Source organism: Rhyacophila brunnea, unplaced genomic scaffold (genome assembly GCF_057557595.1).
Source record: "Rhyacophila brunnea isolate RB1 unplaced genomic scaffold, BYU_Rbru_1.0 scaffold_22, whole genome shotgun sequence".
In the NCBI taxonomy this organism is placed as follows: domain Eukaryota; kingdom Metazoa; phylum Arthropoda; class Insecta; order Trichoptera; family Rhyacophilidae; genus Rhyacophila; species Rhyacophila brunnea.
In genome coordinates this window covers 5,776,249-5,799,128 of record NW_028232882.1, presented here as the reverse complement: position 1 = coordinate 5,799,128, position 22,880 = coordinate 5,776,249, and the positions used below count along the sequence as shown (strand labels likewise).

Genomic DNA, 22,880 nt, shown 5'->3' with positions numbered 1-22,880 from the left:
ATCAAACTTTGTTTCATATAATTTATAATATGAGCGTTGAATAACAAAAACAGACCACATGATCAAAATCTTATGTACAATTTCACTCGATAAATATGTTCAATCACAATCACATGAAAATAATAGTTGGTTTACAAAAACCTATCGAATTAATGATAATATATAAATAGTTGACAAATCCAATTTTATTTTTAAGTGGATGTATTGCAAATAGGGGTTAAATCAGTCAATAGAAATATGTATATTTTTCTAGCTAGTGTGAAAATAAAATACCGTAGAAAAAACACTTAACGTTACAATCAAATAATTACGCCTGACACAGAAATGTAGTTTTCTACTTGAATTGTGGACATGCCAGTTTTTGTTATTAGACATATTATTATTATGTTGACAATTGCAGTAAAAGTAGTTCTTGGTGCACTATTATATTCTCCAGAAAATCAATAAACCAGTGTATGGCCCACGTGGCCACCCTTACTATTTTTATATGTTTATAAGGCAGAGGCCCAATGAGATACCCCGTTATGCGTAGTTCAGTAGTGTGAGATTTTGATAATGAAGCTGAATGACCACCTGAAATACAATACTCTCAAATCAGTCATTTTGCTCAAAGTCGTGATAGGTGGCCTGCGAGACACACATCCAACATGGGGAGATAGTTTTTGATAAAATTAATTTGACTTTTCGGATTCGGTCCATGACAATTTTGTTTTGGACCTTCACGATAATATTTTCCATTATATTATGTATTATTATATTTTATGAAATGTTTGAATGATTTCTAGGTTGAAAAAGTAAAGGGTATCATAATGACATCCAGGTTATTGAGGAAATAAAAAACCGCTCAAAAGTTATTGGTACAATAATTTTATTAATAATACATACAAGTTTAGTATAAACAATGGAGGGTATTAGTTTTAATGTGCAATATAAAAATAATAAATTAGGACAGCGGTTCCCAACCTGTGGTACGCGAGTGGATAGTTGGTGGTACGTAAAAGTAAAAAAAAATCATTGAATCATCATCAAAAAAATTGTCTCGTTTTCATCAGAAGAATTTTTACATTTACCGTGTTAATTAATTTTATATTCATATATTTTCTATTAATATCGGTAATTTTTGGAAATAATTGCCTGCGGCGCATTTAATTTTTTTTTTAACCAAAAAATTTAATTTAATTCTATATAAGTAATTTTTTTTTTAATAAAAATTAGTTAAAAAAAACTTTTTTAAATGTCCTGGTTTTGAATTTCGACAAGAAATGAGCTTTTCGGCACCTTTATTAAAAAAAAAACATTGTGATATGTAAAGTTCAAATGTCTCATTTTTATCAGAAAAAATAAAACCTTTGGTATTTTTTTTTAAACTTAAATAAATTGAGTTCTGGGAAATATAGTCACCCTATAAAATTTATAATGCAAATAGAATAACAAATTTCTCGAAATACAATCATTTTTACGAAGTGGTACAGTTAAGCGTGATGTACTACCAAGTGGTACGCGAGTCAAAAAGGTTGGGAAATGCTGAATTAGGACATCCAGTTTATGAAAGATGTGAATGCCGTTTTTTTCATCTAAGTAATTGATATTTTACATAATTAATGTTGATTTCCAAGATGGCTTTATAATGTCATACATCTGCATACAAAGTCGACATATTGTTCAGACTTGCAGCTTAGCTCTCGATACCTTTTCATTTCAAGAGTTATCAGATAAATTGGATGTAGCGTTTTCCTTATATGTTGCGACGATATTAAGCAGGAGTGGAAGTGAGGCTGAATTATCTTCATCGGAGACTCCAAGGGAAGATGCCAGCTTGCTGCGGGATAATTTTTCAGAATGCATACCGGATTCTGTAACAATAATAGAAATGACTTTCTCTAGCAAATAATTGTATAGTGCCACAAACTTATCTGGAGAATTGAGGGGGAGCCACAGTCGAAAACTACCCAATGAAGACTCGCAACTGAATAGAATCTGACAGTGGAATGACGTATTCAATATAGCGTCATTGTAATTCCATTTTTGTCCGCTCTACAGATAAGTTTGTGGGACTGTGAGTAATATTTTTTCATTTCTCCATTTTTTTCACCATTTCTAGTTATATGTATGCAGGTAGCTAAGACCATGAGAATCAGTTGTAAACCATTCACGCCTGTTATTTGTTATGGGAGTGAGATGTCCGGGGTTCCAGCGGCTAGCTCGGGTGTCCAGCGAACCCCGGATTCACAAAAAAAGATATTTTAAATTGAGGAGAAATTAAATGAAACCACGTCTGTCTCGTGCGTAACTTGGTATTATCTTATATTTTAAATTTTCTTGACAGGTTTATATATTTTGTTTTTACAATAAGTTTCGCAGGTCCGTACATGTTGGAAAAGGGACGCTTACTAACTTTCTTTTTCTCTTTTTAAATTTCCCGTACCCACGCCGACCAGCAAAAAGGACTCTCGTGATTGGCCAAATTTTATCGCGTGATCTTTTTGATTTGACGAATCACGAGGACCACCTCGGCGCAGGCGCGCGGAGATTTTAACGTTGCCGCCATGCGCGGCAAGATTTATTATATTTGAATAAGTACTTATATTTAATCTTAAAATTATCTCTTTCATCCATCATCATTTATACTTTTTAAATTAAATTAAATTTATCTTAATTACACCTCCGCCCAATATGTGACTTTCACACACCGGACGAAGGCCTTTACTTATGAATAAAAAATACTTACGTGGTTGAACAAAGAATCAGATTAGATGTTTTATGAAGCCGTTTCTAGAAGTCAGGGTTACGTTTCGACTTATAGCTACTAAATGATTATTTTACACCGGGAGAAGCCCGCCTGTAACAGGGGTGTATCAGGAGGTAAAACAACTTCACAAGCCATCCATGACAAAAAAATACATTAAAAAATAAATGTGGGTAGGTACTTGTGCATTATGCCGACACAACCACTATACCTACTAGGCCCCCAAGGAACCAAGAAGTACCTATTAAATAGATTGTGCAAGGATTTTTAAAGGCTCGGTAATTTTTCATGTTGAAAGGATAGTTGACCGTAATGTAATAAGGCTGCATTCAAGGAATTTAAGTTAAATGCATTTCAAAATGCACAATATTTTGTAACAAGCCTAGTCCAGACCAAGAGTAACATATCACTTTAACTATAAAATCAATAAAAAAGTGATAAACATGATGTCATATTCAAGAAGTTAATTATCCCGGGAAGTTAACTGTCAGGCGTGATGTTTCTTCATGACCGCGTTAACCGCGAGCTACTGTAGTACTGCAACATATTTTTTAACACGTCATACTTGATTCCAAATATAAAATATATATAAAAAGTCCAATTGGAGATTCTAATCGGATGCATTTGGAATCAAGTAAAACGCAGTGCCGTATCTTACCAATTATTGCAGATAACTGCCTTGTATACAGAATTGCCCTGAGTGTTATCCGTGTTATTTTGGGTCAAGAAAAATAACGGAAACATGTTACCATTGTTAACTATTTAGAATAAGCCCTGTTGGAATATCTGTACCTATATGAACAATATTTCCGATATGCATCAGGAAACAAAAATTCAAGGTCATCTGGATCTGTATTAAATGTTCGTTAACAATTTTGACATAATTTTCATAGTTTTAATACAATGTTCATTGGACCATTGTAAATAAACAATATACCTACTGAGAGTGTATACATAAAAAAAAACTGACCTGCTTGAAACACCGATGACGAGTAAACATATCCGATCCAATCAAGATATTCTCTCACTAATGCATTGAGAATTAAAACGTCCTCAGACATCTTGGGTACGTTGTGGTCTTCTGGTTTCTGGGACGCAGAATTCTTCAAGATATTCATAACCTTGACCCTCATATCTGCCTGCATTTTCGGTATGTACCCTTCTTTAACGAGGGCATCTTTGATCACTATAGATAAGGAAATAAAATCTATTAAACACCAAACATGTTAAAAATACCCTGTTCTTTAGAGATGGAGAAGCAAAAAGGATACTGATTAGGTCAGCTAGAAGAGATTTCGCATTGTATGTTCATTCGCAGAGAACTTCACACTACTGCTGTGATATTTATTTGCCAATTTGCAGGGCATATAAAAAGACCGTTTATCCCTGTCCAATGTCCCTATTAAAAAAGTCGGATCTGAAATTTTGTCATTTTCGGATTATTACGTAAAAGTTATTTAAACACTTTAAACATTTATACCACAATCAGTTTTTTTTGTTTGTTTGAAAAATTTCGAGACATTCAAGTTAAAAATGACGGATCTACCGAGAGTGTCCGAATAACAATGTCGGTTCTAACCAACCGACATTGTTGGCTGGGCGTGGGTGAGCAAGATGCGTCGGATCTGACAGCTGCTGCTATGTTCACCGGACAGACGGATGTTTTTATAAACGTTTAGAAAAGTTTCTATAACCCGTATTTTTATTCATTATGGCAAGCAATAGGTCACAAAGGATATTTGATGAAACATCTTTGATTGCTCGTACTGAAAAATAGTATTTTGCAGATCCGACTATTTTAATAGGGACCGACGATATTTTGTGTAATTTTTGAAGTGGGTAAAGTATTAAAAAATCAACGCAAAGAAAACCAACGTTTTATACAACAGCACCTGTCCTGATCCAGATTTCCCTCTGATGAGCGAGGGGAAAAACATCGAGAGCGTCGACAGCTTTAAATACCTGGAGGTACGGGAGATGGCATGTTGCAGAGAGAGCTCGCTAGAGGTGGGAAAATTGGTCGATTTTGAAGACTTTAGACCAGTATAAGAAAATACTTGGTATCTAAACTTGTTCCAAAATACTTACTAGTATTTGGGATATTATATAGAGCGTTTGGCTTACTTGACTTTATAGAAGCCATTTTTACACAAATTATTTATATAATAAACAAGTAAATACTTATCAGAACTCAAGCACTAGTACCTATTACGGGACTAAAACTAACTCCATATTATTAATATAAAACGAACATGTCACCATTTCTGTCTTTCACTTTACTAACTTTACAACTGGTGAGAAAGGGAGAGCAATGAGAGTTGAGTATATCACGGCTAGACGTGTATTATGCTATCTTGCTCGCGCGCATTTAATGTCAATGGTATTGAAAGTCTACCAACTGTACCAACTAGCGAGTCCTGGCAATGATCTCACTTCGAACAAGTTTATTGGGTCACACGTACTGAGTATAGGTGGTACATGCCGAGACTCGAGTAAGCACACTGGTGACAGTATTTCTAAATCACCTCTAGAGCTCACCATCCGAATGGGTATGGCTGGAGCAACATTCAACTCGATGCGGAGTGTTTGAGACTCACGATTGTGCTCGGTCAAAACCAAATGCCGCCTATTCGACGCTTGTATTCTGACTGTGCTGTTTTACGGTAGCAAATCATGGCACCTTATGAAGGCTCAGAGCGACTGTATACTGAGCTTAGAGAACGCACCAAGCAGCCTCTCATCACGGTGAGAGTGAAGAGGCGACGTTGGACCTGGCTTGGCCACATGCTGCGGATGCCAGAAGAGAATTTTAACCTGGCTTGCCTGTTCTTCAAGCCAACTGGATTCCGGCGTTCTGGCGCTAAATACCATCTATAGAGTGTATACGGCGGAGCTATGGGATGCTGATTTGACCTGGAACGATGCAAGAAGACTGGCGGGCGACAGGGATTCTTTCTTGGAGGCGCCTCGTGGTGTCCATATGCTCCAACTAACGGGCGGATATGGCCAAACAAGTAGAAGACAGAGAGAATAGTTTTCAATATTGTGCGGACTTTACAATCTATGGAAATAAAAAGTTTGCAAAGTACGGATTTGAATCAATAAGAATGCATCATGTCAGTTCAAAAGTTTTATTTTATTTTCGAGTAATTCTATATGGCATTTTTTGGTACAAGAATTGAAAATACAAAATATAAATATCGACATTTGGATATCTCACAGAAGAGTGTGCACATTTAAAACAATTGCACATTATTTCATCTCTATATTAATATAGCTATCAATTATTATTACAAAATCTTTCACAATCTGTCCATAGACAAACTGCAGAACTAATATAGTACAGAGTTCATTAATCTATCACATATGAATAGTATTTCTCGGAGTTAAATCAATTAAAACTCTTGGCTTACTTTCGGCCAATATCTTTGCTTGTTTGTGGTAAACTCAAACACAATAAAATTTGCTTTCATGTTGAAAATCGAATTGTCTACACATCATTTTCAATCGATGGGTCACAACATGTTCTAATACTGTTAGCTGGGTAAGCTTCACATATTGATAGCCTCGATTATCTGATTCCATTATGATCATGAAATCATACATTATTTTAGATAGAATATTTTTTATCTATTAAAGTTTGGCTGGCAGGGTTTAATTGAATTAAAAAAAAAAAAAACTAAGACCATCAGCAATTTGTCTGGCCGTATTTTAAAAGGGTTTTGTTTTAGGTCACTGCCTTTTTTCCATAGATTTACTACCTGCTATATGACATAATATATTATTATTAATGGTACTGTATGTGGTGATGCACATGACTGACAAAGTGTGCACTATTTTTGTGGAATCTCCACCTCCTGTGGTTTGGTTAGGTAGGGTTTAATTGACTTTTAACAACTAAACCAATACCATCGGCAATAATTGTATTAGTAGTTGCACTAATTACGATGGATATCCACATCCTACCTCCACGCTTCACTGATATAACCCCCTGCCAAAAATGTATAATTTTTTTAATTATGTCATAAATGACTTGTTGAGGTGGTGAGTGAAATGGGTCATAAATAATTCTACAAAATATCACTTCATCCATAAGCTTGTGTTTTGTAATGGTTTCGATGATTAGTTAATTTTGCAATTGAAATCTGCTGATTTTTATCAAACATTGTCGTCGGTATTTGGCTCACCTATTTTGCGTAATTTAATATCTAATAATTAAAATATTTTGCAACATTTTTAGTATAGATCCACCAGTATAAAGTATTCTGCTAAGTGAGGGCTCCACATGTTGACATTAAATTTGACATATCATTCAATACTTTTATACCGAGATAAACTTAGTTGTAAATTCCAACACCTAACAATTTTTGATGGTATATCTATACCTGTAAGGATAGCTTTATTGCGAGATTTCAACATGAAAGTGAAATATTATCTTGTATTTCTTACTGTGAATAAATGTGACATCAAACAATTGGACTGCGTTGTACATTTGTATATCAAGCAACATATTATTATTATAGAAGAAAAAGAATTAAGTTAAAAAAAATTCTAGTCAAAAATAATCAGCTTTAGAATACATCGGCGTATCAGCAAATTTCATAGATATCAGAATTAAATATCAAATGACCGGTGATGTCCAAACATTTAGGTGCAGAGGGCTACCTCATATATTTTAAAAGCGTTGGAGGGCCCCTACACTATATTCCACCTCTTTGAACATGCATATCATTGTGCCTGCAAGTATGTTAGTTTTATTTTAACCAAAACTGAAGAAAATTGCGCCACGGGTGGCATTTTTAGTGTCGACTCTTTTGAATTGTTTTACTTTGATTTATTTCAAATATCTTTCTCAGGCTATGAAGCGCCTCTGCACTAAACATGTTTTTACACTCGGCATGTGACTTGTAAAAAATAATTTTAGGATTTAATATAAGATAGTTTAGTTTAATAACAAAGTATTTGCCACAAAACAGTGCAGATTGATGTATTATTCCATACTGGAAGTACTGAACTTATAACTTAACTCATTTAGTGCTAACACCGCAACTAGTGCGTTTGGAGTACTTGGCCATTATAAATAATTAACGTGTTATTTAAATGTGGTAATTGAAAGTTAATTAAAAGTTGAGCAGTGATTGTGTTAAGAGACAAGCGACATCTTTAAATTTGAATTCAAATTATTTGTAGAAAAATAATTAGCACTGCGCTTTGGAGAAATAAGTTTCTACACAAAAATAATATTTGTAATAAACAGTATATTAAATTTGCGTGATGACAAAAATAATTGAATGCATCACTATCGACCAGTGACAAAGGCTGGAGGTAGGCTGTGGAGATCCGACATAAATAGCGCAGACGAAACTGTATCAGACATACTTATTTGTTTTCACTGAACTAAGAATACAAATCGCAACCTTGTTGGTTAGTTTTTAAAATTTAATTAAACCCCACGGAAGCCAAACTATAATAGATAAAAAATATTCTATAAAATATCTAAAATTAATGCCATTTTATGCCACAATTTTTGTTGAACCTCCACTATTACGGTTTGATTAAATTTTAAAAACTAACCGAAACCTTCTGCAATTTGGATTCTTAGTTAAACGGAAACAAATAGGTATGACTCAAAAAGTATAGTATGCACCATTTATGTCGGATCTCCATAGTCTATTTTCTCCCTTTGCCACAGCTATCCACAGTATGTATAATATTACAACACATTAATTACTGTAGTACGTGGGTATTGTTATCTTCAGGCAGTTTTTGCCATTGAGGTTTTCCAACAAATAAATATCAAAACATCACATAGACTACTTCACCACCATAGAATTTGGTATTTGTATACTCATTTGGTCAAAAAATATTTTTCTTAAATACTGATGAGGCGCTGTTTGAAAAAAAAAAACTCGAAAGCCAATTATTCTCTCAATGCCAACAAAAAATTGCTTGCTATACAAATGCATGACGCATTCCCATTAATGCTTACTTATTACATACCGATGGTTAGTTGGTGTAAAGATATTGTATGTGCAGTTTTCATATATCGTCACTGTTCTAGCAGAAAACACTAATTCGAAAAAATGACATTGAGTTAGTACCAAAATGTTCCTTATTTCAAACTTTACCGTCTGGAAACCTTCTTAACAAATAAACAGTCTTTATTTTAAAGTCATCCTTTTTACGATTACTTAATAAACTCACATGATAGACCATTATTTCAAACATTTTAACAACTTCAAAGTCAAATTACTCAAAACTAGTATTCTCCAGTTAGTGTGTTCTGCCAGAACAGAGAAGATATTTTGTAAAATTCCATTTCATTCAAAATCAAAGTTGAAATAGATATGTTTATAATATATTTGAATGAGACAATATTTTTCCAAATACCCCATATAAAAGTACTATATTTTCACAGCGTTATAGCGCCTGTACATGGTTTAACAGGCAGCAATAGTGTGTATTTAATTATCGTGACAATAACTGTATACACTTAAAAGTGCTGACTGTCTCTCCAATCTCATTCTTCAAGAGTAAGCGAGACGTGATGTTATTTTATGGTACTATTTCACATGTCGTAAAAATCAGGAACGGTGTAGTACGTTTTTTTACCGGTAGGTTAGCCACTATCGTTTTACTATCCCAACTGTTGCATGAAAATTCAGAAATTTCCGAACTTTTTTGATTCATGCATGCAATCTTGCAACTGCAGGATGATACGTGTTTGATTTTTTTTTTTTTGATTCGACCATGTACGATCTTAATAGGATCATATGGGCCTCCACACAGTGGAGGTTTTGTATTAACAGATTTTGTTTTTATGAGAAATGGATGTCAGCCACTTGCTAAACCTATTAGGTCCATACTCTGACTCATAGACAAATTGAAAAACAATATGTGTACTTGTACTTGCCAGACCCACGACGCTTAAGCCGCGCGGCCATCGTGGGGTAAAAATACATGTTCACACATAAATTTTCTTATTACAGCCGCGATAATACGTACCTACTGTCAGCAGTATATCCAATAATAAACGGGGAATTAAGGTATAATGCGCTTTGTGTATACATACTACATAGCTCAATTTAAAATTGGACATACAATATCTGTGCACTAACCCAACACCATCTAATTATCAGAGAATACATTAATTACACCCGATATTTTAATCTACGAATAGATTTAAAACATATTGAGCCTGGATTAATATGACAATATATAAATAATCGTACGGGGATAACCTAAACATTTAAAAACCTCCACTGACGAACATGCAACAGTAAAAAAAATAGTTTTTTACAATAGTCACACATTATTTACCTAGCTATTAATCTTTTCAATAATTTTTACAAATACACACAAGTCCATTTATTCAAAAATAATTTATTTACACAATAATTAATGTTCGTATCGTTGACATCCCATGTGTATGCTTGTGAAAAATACATCATGCGGACAGTTCAGAAGTTACACGGATTAATTTATATCTTCAGCATGCGCACTTTCCAAATTTTGTTAAAATTACACCAGAAACTGACTTTCGACATTTACTATTCGGGTTGAGACATCATCTATGTGTGACGTGACGTGTCTCTTTATACAGTCTGACAAGGCACTTATTGGATGTAAGCAAGACAGCACAATGTTCTAGGTTATCGCTCTCATTTGTTGTGTATCTCAAATCTCAAAATGTGTATCTTCCAAGTATAATTAAAACTAATTGATACCTATTAGTTACTTCACATTTTAAAGAACTTATAAATGGTCCTTCAATATTAAAGATTCAGATCTCATGTAACTTTTACAAATCAATAGATAGCTAACAGCACAGTAAAGCAGTGTTTTTCAACTGGTGTGTTGCCAAGTGTTCTTATGTTTTAACTATGAAAAGCATAATAATATAATGTCAACCCTTCTAACAAACCACACCCATAGCAACAAACAGTATATTATCTACAACTGGGCTAGGTGCAATTAAAGCCTTGTCCAGATGGCACGATTTGACTCGCACGCATTCCATGCACTCGCCGTGTGACAAGTGCAAGCGATCGCCTGACTCGACAATGCAGCGTATTTATGGCCATTCCAAAATGAATTACGACCGCTTCGAGCACGAAACGACAGTTTAATAGCCATTTTAAAATAAATTACGTCATCTAGATCGTACAATGGCAAGAATACATCTTGCCAGTTATCGCGACATATAAAATTTCAAGGGAACCGTGTGTCATGATGTAGTTGTTGGCCCTTCTTCTCGTACTTGCGTTGGTTTTTTATGCCGATTCAAAAATGAATTACGTCACCTAGCTTGTTCCTAGCAGGTACACATATTTGGTACTTGAGCGTAAGGCGCAGTGGGACACACTCCATCTGGACAAGATCTAAGTGATCACTTTGGCAGTTCATCTACACGTATATTAGTTTACGACGACGATTGATCAGCCAACTAACTGTTTCGAACGTTGTCAGTGATTGTTTCATATGTCGAACGGTGTTGCAGCACTTTAAATATAGGGGAGCGTCATGTCTGATAATTATATCGATGCTCGGTGTGCCATTTGAGTTTGGGACAGGATTAACTGTGCTCCGAGGTTGAAAAACACTGAGTAAAGAGTACCATTTATAAGGTATTTAGTGACTAATACGTGTCAGTTCATTTTAATCATGTTTGAGGTATACACATTGTCATTAAGACAGTGAAATTACGAGCAGTTAGCCTGAAGTTGTGAAATAAAACCAAGCATTCTCTTAATTGAATAAAGATACTATGCATTTCTAAATTATAAAAACGAAATCATATCGCAAATGTTCATGCATTATTAAATTAAATAAAAAGGAATACATTGCCTACTTAATTGACACAATTTAACAACAATTGGTACCGGTTTCGCCAGCTTTGATGGATATTGTCAAAACAGGATACAAAAAATAAGAGAATAGAGAAAATAAACCACATAACACACAAGCACATCCGTAAAACTGCCGTCAAGAATGGCTTCGAATTTAATCGGAAAGGTTCTTTATGTTTCGCATTCAGCTTGCAGTTTTTAATTTTAGATTTTGACTTCATGATATACTTATCATATTGTTCATGCTTGAAAATGATTACTCACAAAGCAAGTTGTGTGTAAATAAAACATTTTAAAGTTTTAATAAACGAAAATAATATTATGGTAGTTTCATTCTCAAATCCAATAATTTTTGATGAGTCGCTCGAGTATCAATGAAACACAATACGCCGACCCGCTGCACCAAGTGATGAGACCGGTCCCGATCATCATGATAAATTAAGTGGATTAAGTACTATTTAATATTTAATTTAACAATGGCATTTTACCAAGATCTATTTACAATATTAACATTAAAATTCATTCAATAGATTATAAGATTTTATTTTGTCAGTTTGTTGATACAAAATATTATTTGTATACAGCCGACAACGGAAAATACAATCACTCTATAAAAATAATAGTCATCACTCTGAAGAATGTGCTCAGTTGTATAAATATACACAGAAAAGATAGCTTAAGACAGTCCATAAAATATTATTGCATTAAAAATAATTTTATATCTTTTTGATAGAACAGTTTACAACCAGAACTAAGGAATGGCAAAGATCAGAACAGTGCGGACCTCTTTAAGTCCATGAATGCAGATGAGCACTTAGTCCAATTGGGTTTGTGTGAATTGAACTATGTAGGAATTGCCAGACTTTGTTTCGCTGACTACAATACGGTAATACAGAAGACATTCCATTACCTAGACCAGTGATTCCTAATCATGTTTTTTGGGACCTCGACCCGACGGAAAAATTACTTAGGGTGTATTACAAAATATACACGGAAGGGCCAGAACACAAGGCAAAAAACCCATTTAATTGTGGATCCGCTGGACGAATCTAATTAGGTTTCCATGCAAATATAGTATATGTACGAACAGAATCCGGTGTAGGCATTCCAGCGCATCTATTCTATACACAAGACTGCTATCGGCAGCTATGGAGCGTAGTTTTTCATATGTTTGTATCAAAGTATTATAATTGTTACAATAAGTTAGCCATCTAAACAGTCAAAACTGTCTATCTCACTCTAAAATTTAGTACACCCAAGAGAGGTGCTGTTAAAACATAGCACTTATTGTAACGATTACAACTAACTTATTGTAATTGTTACAATATGTGCTAATACTTCCATACAAAACTACCCTCTGTGTGCTTATATGATTGATGCATAAGAGGGGTCGAAAGACATATGGAATCATGTAACATGCATGTCTTCCCAGGAGTTTCAGCTATACACCAGGCCAAAACGGGAGCTATTGCGTTCATTGATTTATAGTTGGTTCCACTGTGACCTACCATAATATGACTAGTTCTGTGTTTTGAACAAAACGTTTTACTTATTTTTTTACTTTCGCCCCATGATAATAAATACTGCAAATCATAACGTTGTCTTAGCCCTAAAGATATAGGCAGGAAATCTCTTAGAAAAGTATCGCCTCTTACATATGAAATTTTATAATTTTTGTGTTGTTATCTTAAACGGATAAATGAAAAGAAAATCTCGCTGCGTGGACAAAAAAATTCCGTGTCTCTACGGCATCTATTCTCAATCCGAAAATAGTGATGTAGCATAAACATAAAATTAAAATAAAAAAAAGGATCCCATGTCTAAATTATTACTTATATGGTTGTATACGCATTCCTTCGTTAATTTGCTGCTAAGTAATGCATGGGAAGACATTGCCAGTAGGAGAGTTAGTGAAGTTTTGAAAAAAAAAATACTGGATATGTATTTCCTACACTTTGGATTATACGTCTTCGAATACCTGAGTTATCGTTTACATATTTTTAAATTGCCCAAAACTAATCGGCATGCTAGTACAACATAGTGAAGCATCAATACTGTCCGGCATCGTCAATGTTCGCATGCAAAAATTGAACGCTCTGATAGAAACAATAGGTACCGGGCGCAGTAGGAAAAGATATTCATTTTTGACAATGCAATTCCTCAATTAGTTCATTCTTTACTACTACCAAAATCCCAAAACAAATACAAGTCTCGCAAGTTAGTTTATTGGCAACGCTTGTAATTTCAGTGATCACCATCCTCGGTAATGTGGCAAAGGATATGAAGGAATGACACGATATTTAACTGATGCATCATAATTTAAAAATTAGTAAACCTTCCTATACACTATGTAACAGAGAGGTTCAAATACTATTTTTATTCACAAAATTTTGTGAATCGTTCAAGTCAGTTCGGGAATCACTGATCTGGATTGATTAATCACACTGACAGAGTAATGTAATGTTACAGTTACAAACAAGTTTCCAACCATTTGCTGACCTAGTGATAACAATTCACCTGATTATACTACAAAAACCTTTGGAAACGTTTAGTAATCAATTATCCAGTGTCGACATTAGGGTTTTAGCCTGGTTAACCGATTTCCTAGTGTATTGTTTCAGTCACACGGGGATTCAAAGTTTTTGGGGTGGAATTTCCGGATTGATATTTCCGATGACGGGAAACTGTAGGGTGTCATTGGCCTGCTGGATCTGTGCGGAGATGGTGGCGGCGAGTTGGGCAGCCAGGTCCTGCTGGTGGGCGGCGGCGCGGTTCCGGTGCTTGGACGGGACGTGATTGGGCTGGTTCTGCGGATTGGCCTGCGGGTGTTTCTCCACGCGGCGGATGTGAGAGCTGCAGTCGATGCCGTGCACGCTCCGCTTGTGCTGGGTCAGGTGGTAACCTTGAATGAAGCCCTCCCCGCATACTTCGCAGTTGTAACGTTCGCCAGTGTGCCGGCGAACGTGTGACTTCAGATCGTTGCCCTGCGCGAATCTCTTCCCGCAGTATGAGCACACGTATGGTTTTTCTCCAGTATGTACTCGTAAATGAACAGTAAGATTGTACTGTCGTTGAAACCCTTTTCCGCACACGGTGCAGAGATGTGTTTTCTCTCCCGTGTGATATCTTTCATGGACAGTGAGATCAGTGGCTCTCGGGAAACCTTTTCCACAGAATTTACACTTGTAAGGTTTCTCTCCTTTGTGCCTCCGCATGTGGATAACAAGATAATCGTTTCTTATGAACCTTTGTCCACATTCCGAACAGAGGAAAGGTTTCTCCGCCGAGTGCCACTTGTTGTGCTCTTTGAGGTGCCATTTCGAGTTGAACGACTTTTCGCAGACTTTGCAAGTGAAGGTCTTGTCGCCGGTGTGCATGCGCATGTGAGTCTCCAAATATTTCTCGGTCGTGAATCCTCTATTGCAGATCGGGCAGAATGTCGTTTTGGGATTTTTCTCTTTGCCAGAATGGAGGGCGGCCTTGTGTCTTTCGAGGTGTTCGGACCTCATGAAGCCCCGCGGACACATATCACATTGGTGAGGCTTATTCTCCATGTGTTGCCACATGTGCTTGTTGAGATGATCTTGCCTGTTGAAAGTTTTGTCGCAGGAATTGCACTTGTATCTTTTGCTGATTCCGTGCGTCAACTCGTGCCGCTTCAGCCGGATGACTGTGTTGAAGGACTTCCCGCAGATCATGCAACCGTAGGGACCGCTTCCCGCATGCTTGGCCATGTGAATCTTCAGCGCCAGATTCGATCCGAGCATTTTAGGGCAAACTTCGCAAGGGTATCTGACAGCCAAGGAATCGTTCTGGCCGATATCCAATTTGAGATGTTTGAGCTTGTGTTTTTTCTTGTGCGCGAATGAGTCTTTGCGCGGTCGTCCGACTCTCCGTTTGACTTTGAAATCGGGTGGTTTGTAGTCAGAATTTTCTGATTTAATATCGCCGTCGTTGTCTTCGAAATCCAATATGTCCGCCTGATTGTCAAATTCGTCCGAGAAATCATGGTCATCATCTAGAACTTGTTGTTCCCTTTCTGCTTCTTCAAGTAACTCCTCCAGGGGCTCCTCTTTCACCGTCACTTCGAGTTCGATCAAGTTTTCTTTAATAGCCGGAAGATTTAATTCATTATTTGAATCGCCTTCCGTCTTGAGTGGGACAACAATTGGAGGAGTTTTATTTTTATTCACTTCGGTTTCTCTTTGGCTCTCGTGCACGGTTTCATTGTGTGTATTTAATAAGTCTAATTTTGAGAACGTTACATCGCAAGATTCACAAGCGTACTTCTTTCCTTTGCACTGTGTAGTGTGAGTCTCATAATTCTCCGAGTGATTAAAACCTCTTTCGCAACTTTCGCAGTTGTAAATTTTCTTCTTCCCGTGCACGGCCATGTGTTTTTTCAACTGATCCACTTCATCGAATGCCGATTTGCATATCTGGCAATTTAAAAGAGGTGTTATTGGATTTTTTTCTGGAATTTTAACACTGTGATCTTCCACAGTGTGGATTTTGAGGTGTCCCAGACTGGAAAATATCTTCCCGCACGCACTGCAAGGGGCAAACTTTTTCTTGCCGTGTTTTGAAAGATGTTGATTGAGGCCTGACAGACAGCTGAAGATCTTTTGACACTGAGGACAGTTGTAGATTTCGGCCAAATCTCTCACCCTAGTCTGGGTATGTTTTTCATTAGGGTTAGTCGGGTTTCTTTCCTCGCGATCGACCAGGGACAGATGAACGTCTGATTGTTCGTGAATTTCCGTTTTTATTGAAGGCAGTTCGGAGTTGAACATTGTATTGAAATCTATAATGTCAGTGCCTCCTGTCAACGACAGATTCCCTTCTTGTTTCACACCTGTGGCGTTATGATTTTGATGACAGTTCTGGATAATTGCGGTGGGGTTTACTTTGGACACGTATTTCCTCAGTTTCGCATCGGAACTTTCGCACATATGTTTAAACGAGTACGCCGAGTAAAGTTTATTCGCGCAGTGTACACATATTTGACAGGGAAGGCCGTCGTTCTCCATTATTCTTATCTGAGTGCTGGATGTCAACATTTGGTTTAACCGCGGCGTATTTCGGTCGACGGCCTCTTCTATCCTAAATAGCGACCGCATATCGCCTTCTTCTTTGAGGCAACCGCGGCAGACGCGATCTAAACGAATTACCTCGTCAGTCATTTCAATCTTGAAACGAACTTTTACCTATAAACATAGCCCATAAAGAACCGGACGCGGAGCCAACCTGACCGAACCGACACTGATTTGCCGATACTCGAAAAGTCAAAAACTTGTCAAATAGGTAGCGTACAAAATAATTTTCCCACTAAGGTAAAAGAGAAAAGTAGTCTGGTTGATATAAAATATTAATGATCATACCCTTGAATAGGTCTTTATCAGCAGACATGCTTGAATATTAGGATTTTTCTAAAAATTCAGATTTTTCAAAAGCTCGTACAACATAGAAACCAAAACAAAACAATTCCCATATTGTTTATGGTAAAAAAATTAACAACGTTTGTGAAATTATTTTTATCCACATGTAGTCAAGCTTATCATAATAATTGACAATTATCACGATAACAAGAGCACCTAATACAATTATTTTGCCTTTTTTTAAATTATACCTCTTGAACACTTTATCGGACGTATTTGTATGAGCTCAAATATTGACATGCTTAAAATTGATAGTTTTTCACTTATTTAGGTATACAAATCATGTTATAGAACACTGAAAAATATTCAATTACCTATCGTAATATTTAATTTGTAGCTTGATTATTATTTATATTTTAATAGCTTCAAAATTATGAGGAAAATAATTAGTTTGATAGACCACCCTGAAGATTCTACTTTTTAGTTTATGATTGTAGTTGTCATATTTACGTATATTATCTATGGTTGTCGTTCTGTCGACATGTGCTTCAACTTTCTGTGAACGTTGTGTCACAAATTTAGTCAGTTTATCAATAATAAATAAATATCCGACATGTCGTTCTTTTTGAAAGGTAAACCTAGGAGAGCGCCGAAGAGAAAATTCGATGTGAAATTAAAAAAAAGCAAAAAGACTTTCAACGGGCCATCCAAGGAAGAGAGTGACAATGAATCGATCGACAGCGAGCTGGATTTCCAAGACGTGCCAGATCGGTCTGAGTCAGAAGGTGAATATGAAACTGCGCAAGAGAAGAAAGTGAGACTCGCCAAAACATATCTAGAGGAAATCGTCAAAGAAGAAAGGGAAAGAACGGAGAACGAGGACCTCGACAGGGCTGTCATTAACAAACGACTCAAGGAGGATTACTTAGAACTGCAAGGGAAGCTTCATAGAAATGTGGCCGATCATTGCGTCGCTCCTTCTATCTCTGATTTCTCAATTTTACGCTGTAAGGAAAACCGCCAGTCCGTCACATGTTTGTGCATATCTAGCGATGGGCAAACTTTTTTCTCAGGTAGCAAATGCGCTTCCATTATCAAATGGTCTCTCAACGATAAAAAGAAATTGGCTACGCTAGTATTTAAGAAGGGTAGCAAAAACGATAAGAAATTCGAATGTCATTCAACGCCGATCGCGGCATTGGCTGTATCAACGGATGGCAAGTTTTTAGTGTCATGTGAACAGACCAATGATATACAAGTGTGGTCTGCGGCCAATTTGGAACATTTGCACACTTTTAAAGGACACAGAGATACCGTGACGGATTTAGTATTCAGAAAAGACACCCATCAACTGTTTTCAGCCAGCAAAGACAGGTCGGTGAAAGTTTGGTCGCTCGATGAGATGGCATACGTTGAAACGATGTTCGGACACCAAGCGCCTATAACCGCTATCGATGCGTTAAGTCGAGAGCGAGCGGTTACTGCCGGCGGGCGAGACACGACTGTACGCGTCTGGAAGGTAGCGGAGGAATCGCAGTTGATCTTCAACGGACATTCAGGCAGTATAGACTGCATTAAAATGATAGACGAAGAGCATTTTGTATCGTGCGGAGAAGACGGCGCTTTGAACGTCTGGGGGAGTACCAAAAAGAAACCGCTTTGTAGTGCTGCTCAAGCGCACGGTGCAGAAGACAACATGCCCCGATGGATCACATGCGTGTCGGCTATGCTGAACACCGATTTGATCGCCTCCGGTTCACACGATGGGTTTATTCGGTTGTGGAAATTGAGCCCTGGGTGCAGGCGGATAGAGCCTATTTTCGAGATTCCCGTGACCGGTTTCGTGAATTCGATAAGTTTCTCACCCGATGGCAGTCAGCTCTTGGCCGCGGTCGGCCAGGAACACAAATTAGCTCGTTGGTGGAAAGTGAAAGAGGCGAAGAACTCAATTTATATTATTCCAATACCGAAATCTAATGTAAAATCCTGATTGATAGTTGTATTATACTTATATATTATTTTTTAGTTATAAAATTGTCTTTTATTTTCTCCTTTTATATTGTATTATCTCCTTTTATGCTGGCTGAGAATTTTTTTAGATCCACCCTGTGAACAAAACGTCGCAAGAGATGAAAGATAGATTTCGAAAGTTAAAGCATTGGTAGGTATATGTTCGCAATGCTTGGTGGTTCTAAAAATGGAAAGAGCTTACCTCTAATGTTTATTAGAATATATGTTTTCTTTATATCAGCATCAAAGGTCAAGAGTCAGAGAAGTAAGTAGTGGATACAAAGTAAGAACAGTAAATTATAATGTTCTCTCCTTAACGGCCCACATGCTCAGCGTACTTCAAAATGAAGCTTTTATGCTATTTTCAAAGCATGATCCTCGACATTCCTTAAACGTTGTAGATAATCTATTTACATAATTTTGAAGCCTTATCGATTATATTTATTTTGAACATTTGATGACTGCATAAAGAATTTTTATTACATAAAATAGTATTCTTTTAAACCTCTCGCTCTAATGTTTTAGAATATAGTCATATTTCAGTACGTCCATGTGAAGTGGTGTTAAGATTTTTTATATTTATTAATTGACAAACGATAAATGAAGTAGGGAGTAAGATCATAGTAACGCGCGTGTTTGAACATCTACCGTTTAAAAAAAAAAAAAAAAACGGTTAGGTCAATTTATGGCTACTATTCTTAGGTCAATAATTATTATAAAGCAAACATTATTCGTAGAATGTTTATCACATTTGAATGGTCAGCTTATAATCAGTATCTTTAAATGTGTAAATCTTGAAAGGAATGTCCAGGATCATGCTTTGAAAATAGCATAAAAGTCCATTTTGACGTACGCTGAGCATGTACCCCCTTAATGGCACAATTGACCTCCACACAACATAGGGTATATTAAAAGATACAGTTAATAATAGTAAGCCGGCTCTCGAATATAAACTCGCCTCGTCTGCCGCACAGCCATAAATCAAACCTAGCAACGTCGATCCGATGTTGCATATGAAGACCGAGTACATCTACTCTTGAAACGTATAGCGATGCGGATGCGGCGACCGGTGAGCCGGTATAGGAATGATCGATTCGTAAGTGTGTATGCGTTCTGGCGTCTTAGACTCGAGGCCCGAAACGCATGCGATTTGTTGATAGCAGCACTGGATGTTTTTTCAAACTAAAAAGTCACATTTGACCAATATGCGAAGCTCCATTTGGCAACATGTGTTTTGTGAATAACGATAACGTTACATTGACGTATTCGACACGTTGCAGACGAGACGACGAGTTTTGATGTGCGAGCCGGCTAAGCTATTCGTCCAATCCGTTTGGTGCTTGTACTGTAGTCATGGTAAGTAAGTGACTTAAATGTGAAGATAGGTCATCACGTCAGTTACATTTCACGTTGCCTAATTGATTGGGCCATCATAGTATTCGTTGTCAGTGTTTATTTGCCTTTTGGTGAGTGTACACTGTGCCTGAAGATGCCGAAAGACAAAACCCGGGTCGCAAAAAACGACTCGAACGGAATAGTACAAAACTTAAATCCATTAGAACTATCTTAAAGATCAGTTACTTGTTCTCCCAAGGTGCAGAACTAACCTGCCAATTGGGAGGGCAATAACTGTTCAACTAAATCGCTTCAGATATTGATATATTCCAGTTACGTGAGGACGAGTATATGTGAACATTGTTTTAAAAAATCCATAAAATAGGGTTCATTCGGCGTACTTCCATATAACTACTTTATAATTTTTGTATTTACTCTTTCTAATACATACTGCTTCTAGTTCTTTGTTTTTTCATGTCTTGAATTTGTAAAGTTCACTATACTTTTCTGTGGCAAAGCCTAAGGAGCCGTGCACATAGAATCGGGCATGCGGGGCGCTCGCGCATATTCAATGCGAATCATCGAAAATACAGCGTAATCAAATATGGCAGCGCACACTGGTTTTGACGAAGCACTGTGTCCGCTCGCCCCATGATTCACGCGTTGTTTGGCTTCTCAGCGGGACGAATTAACGAAAATACTACATTGTTAAATATGACAAAGCCCATTGCACACGGCAAGCAAAAGGGGCGCACGCCGTTTTATTTTATCCGCTTCTGGACGCGCTGTTAATAGATGGGCGAGTAGGCATTATTTAATAACAGCGAACACATTGTTTAGTTGCTGGGTGTCAGATATTTCGCTGGTAGAATTACGTCATTGTGAATATGAATTACAAGCCGCCGAGAAATATAATAATATTTTTATTGCTTTGTTATGAGAGACGCTGATGATAATAATTATTTTGTGCTTCTCGTGCCCCTTATTACATTGGTGAAGGGTAATGCGTGGGTGGGAGGGGGCCTACTTTGTAGTGAGCGCCCCGAGCGCCGCTTCTGGTGCCTGCAATCTTTTCATACATTAATTCGTTTTTCTTTCTCGTTTTGTTGTTAAAGATTATTTGGTACTGTTCGGTTATACGGAATACAGCGGAAAACGCATTTTGAAAATACCCGATATACTGGATTATTTGTTAGTTTAGGTTAGGTTTGGTTAACCTAACAAATAATCCAGTATATCGGGTATTTTCAAAATGCGTTTTCCGCTGTATTCTGTATAACCGAACAGTCATCATCATCAGGGGCGCGACAACCCGGTGTGGGTCCTGGCCTCCTCCAACAGCTCCCTCCACCTGTCCCTATCCAGTGTGGCCGCTTTCCAATTTGGTACCCCCAGAATACGGCAGTCACTGGCAGCTCCATCTAACCAGCGAATCTTTGGCCTGCCTCTTCTTCTACGTCCTATTGGATTGCTGGACATCACTCTCTTTGCCGGTTCATTGTCATTCATACGGTGCACATGACCTAGCCAACGCAGTCTCCCAATCTTAATTGATTGAACTGCGCTGCAATCTTCGTACAGTCCGTAGAGCTCAGCATTATATCTTCTCCTCCAATTGGTGCCATCCCTGATCGGTCCATATATACGGCGGAGAATTTTTCTTTCAAAGATGTTCAGGGCTCGTTCATTTCGCAGAGTTAATGTCCAGGTTTCCGATGCGTAGGTGAGCACTGGCTTTACAAGTGTTTTGTAAAGAGTGCTTTTAGTTCGACGAGATAGTAAGCGGGACTTAAAATGTCTTAACAGACCAAAGTAGCATTTATTCGCAGACATGATTCTCTTGTTGATTTCTTCTGTAATATCATTATGTCGAGTTACAAGAGATCCAAGGTATATGAAACTGTCGACCGTATCAAACTTGTATGCACCAATATCTAACTTTGGTGTGACATAGACAGGCATGTATTTAGTTTTTGCCTCGTTTATTTGTAAACCCATTCTTTTGGCAGAGGCTTCTAGTGCTGTGAATGCCTTTTTCAGCGCCAATTCTGATATGGCAATGATGTCGATATCATCGGCATACGCCAGCAGCTGCACAGGCTTAGTAAATATCGTGCCGCTGCCACGGGCATCAATCTTTGCATCCCGTATCGCCTTTTCTAGCGCAATATTGAAAAGAAGGCATGCCAGAGCGTCACCTTGCCTTAGGCCATTCAGTGATACAAATGGCTCGGATATTTCCACTTGAAGCTTTACCCGGCATTGTACTGGTGTCATTGTCATCTCTACAAGTTTAATTATTTTCGTCGGAATTTCAAATTCTCGCATTGCTTCGTATAGCCCGTATCGATTAATGCTATCATAAGCTGCCTTAAAATCGATGAACAGGTGATACGTGTTAATATTGAATTCAGTGGTCTTTTCTAGAATCTGCCTTAGAGTGAATATTTGAGTAACACATGATCTCCCTCGTCGAAAGCCTCCTTGGTAGTGCCCGAGTATTCCTTCTACAATGGGTTCTAGCCGCTGGAATATCAGAATCGACAACAGTTTATATGCAGA

General features: G+C 37.2%; 3 protein-coding genes across 3 annotated transcripts; 1 reads left to right on the top strand and 2 right to left on the bottom strand.

The window, feature by feature from the left end:
- Positions 1-1,364: 1,364 nt before the first annotated feature.
- LOC147069969 (centrosomal protein 20) lies at positions 1,365-17,113 on the bottom strand. Its single transcript, XM_085949630.1, has 3 exons — positions 16,977-17,113; positions 3,717-3,932; positions 1,365-1,853 (listed from the first exon to the last, which is right to left on the bottom strand). The coding sequence occupies exons 1-3, from the start codon at positions 17,002-17,004 to the stop codon at positions 1,699-1,701; spliced, it is 399 nt and encodes a 132-aa protein (XP_085805756.1). The 5' UTR covers positions 17,005-17,113; the 3' UTR covers positions 1,365-1,698.
- On the bottom strand, positions 9,494-16,876 carry LOC147069970 (uncharacterized). The gene has a single exon (XM_085949628.1). The coding sequence runs from the start codon at positions 16,776-16,778 to the stop codon at positions 14,229-14,231; it is 2,550 nt and encodes an 849-aa protein (XP_085805754.1). The 5' UTR covers positions 16,779-16,876; the 3' UTR covers positions 9,494-14,228.
- Positions 17,114-17,468: 355 nt separating the features above from the next.
- Positions 17,469-19,630, top strand: U3-55K (U3 small nuclear riboprotein factor 55K). Its single transcript, XM_085949629.1, has one exon. The coding sequence runs from the start codon at positions 17,587-17,589 to the stop codon at positions 18,961-18,963; it is 1,377 nt and encodes a 458-aa protein (XP_085805755.1). The 5' UTR covers positions 17,469-17,586; the 3' UTR covers positions 18,964-19,630.
- Positions 19,631-22,880: the final 3,250 nt, after the last annotated feature.

What these genes read in the sequence shown, in the direction of transcription:
- U3-55K (XM_085949629.1), top strand. Translation starts at nt 17,587, where the DNA reads ATGTCGTTCTTTTTGAAAGGTAAACCTAGGAGAGCGCCGAAGAGAAAA.
- LOC147069970 (XM_085949628.1), bottom strand. Translation starts at nt 16,778, where the DNA reads ATGACTGACGAGGTAATTCGTTTAGATCGCGTCTGCCGCGGTTGCCTC.
- LOC147069969 (XM_085949630.1), bottom strand. Translation starts at nt 17,004, where the DNA reads ATGTCTGCTGATAAAGACCTATTCAAGG. An exon ending in TGATAAAGACCTATTCAAGG is followed by an intron (nt 3,933 to 16,976) that starts GTATGATCATTA and finishes CCTTATCTATAG; the next exon opens with TGATCAAAGATGCCCTCGTT. An exon ending in GTCATCGGTGTTTCAAGCAG is followed by an intron (nt 1,854 to 3,716) that starts GTCAGTTTTTTT and finishes TTATTGTTACAG; the next exon opens with AATCCGGTATGCATTCTGAA.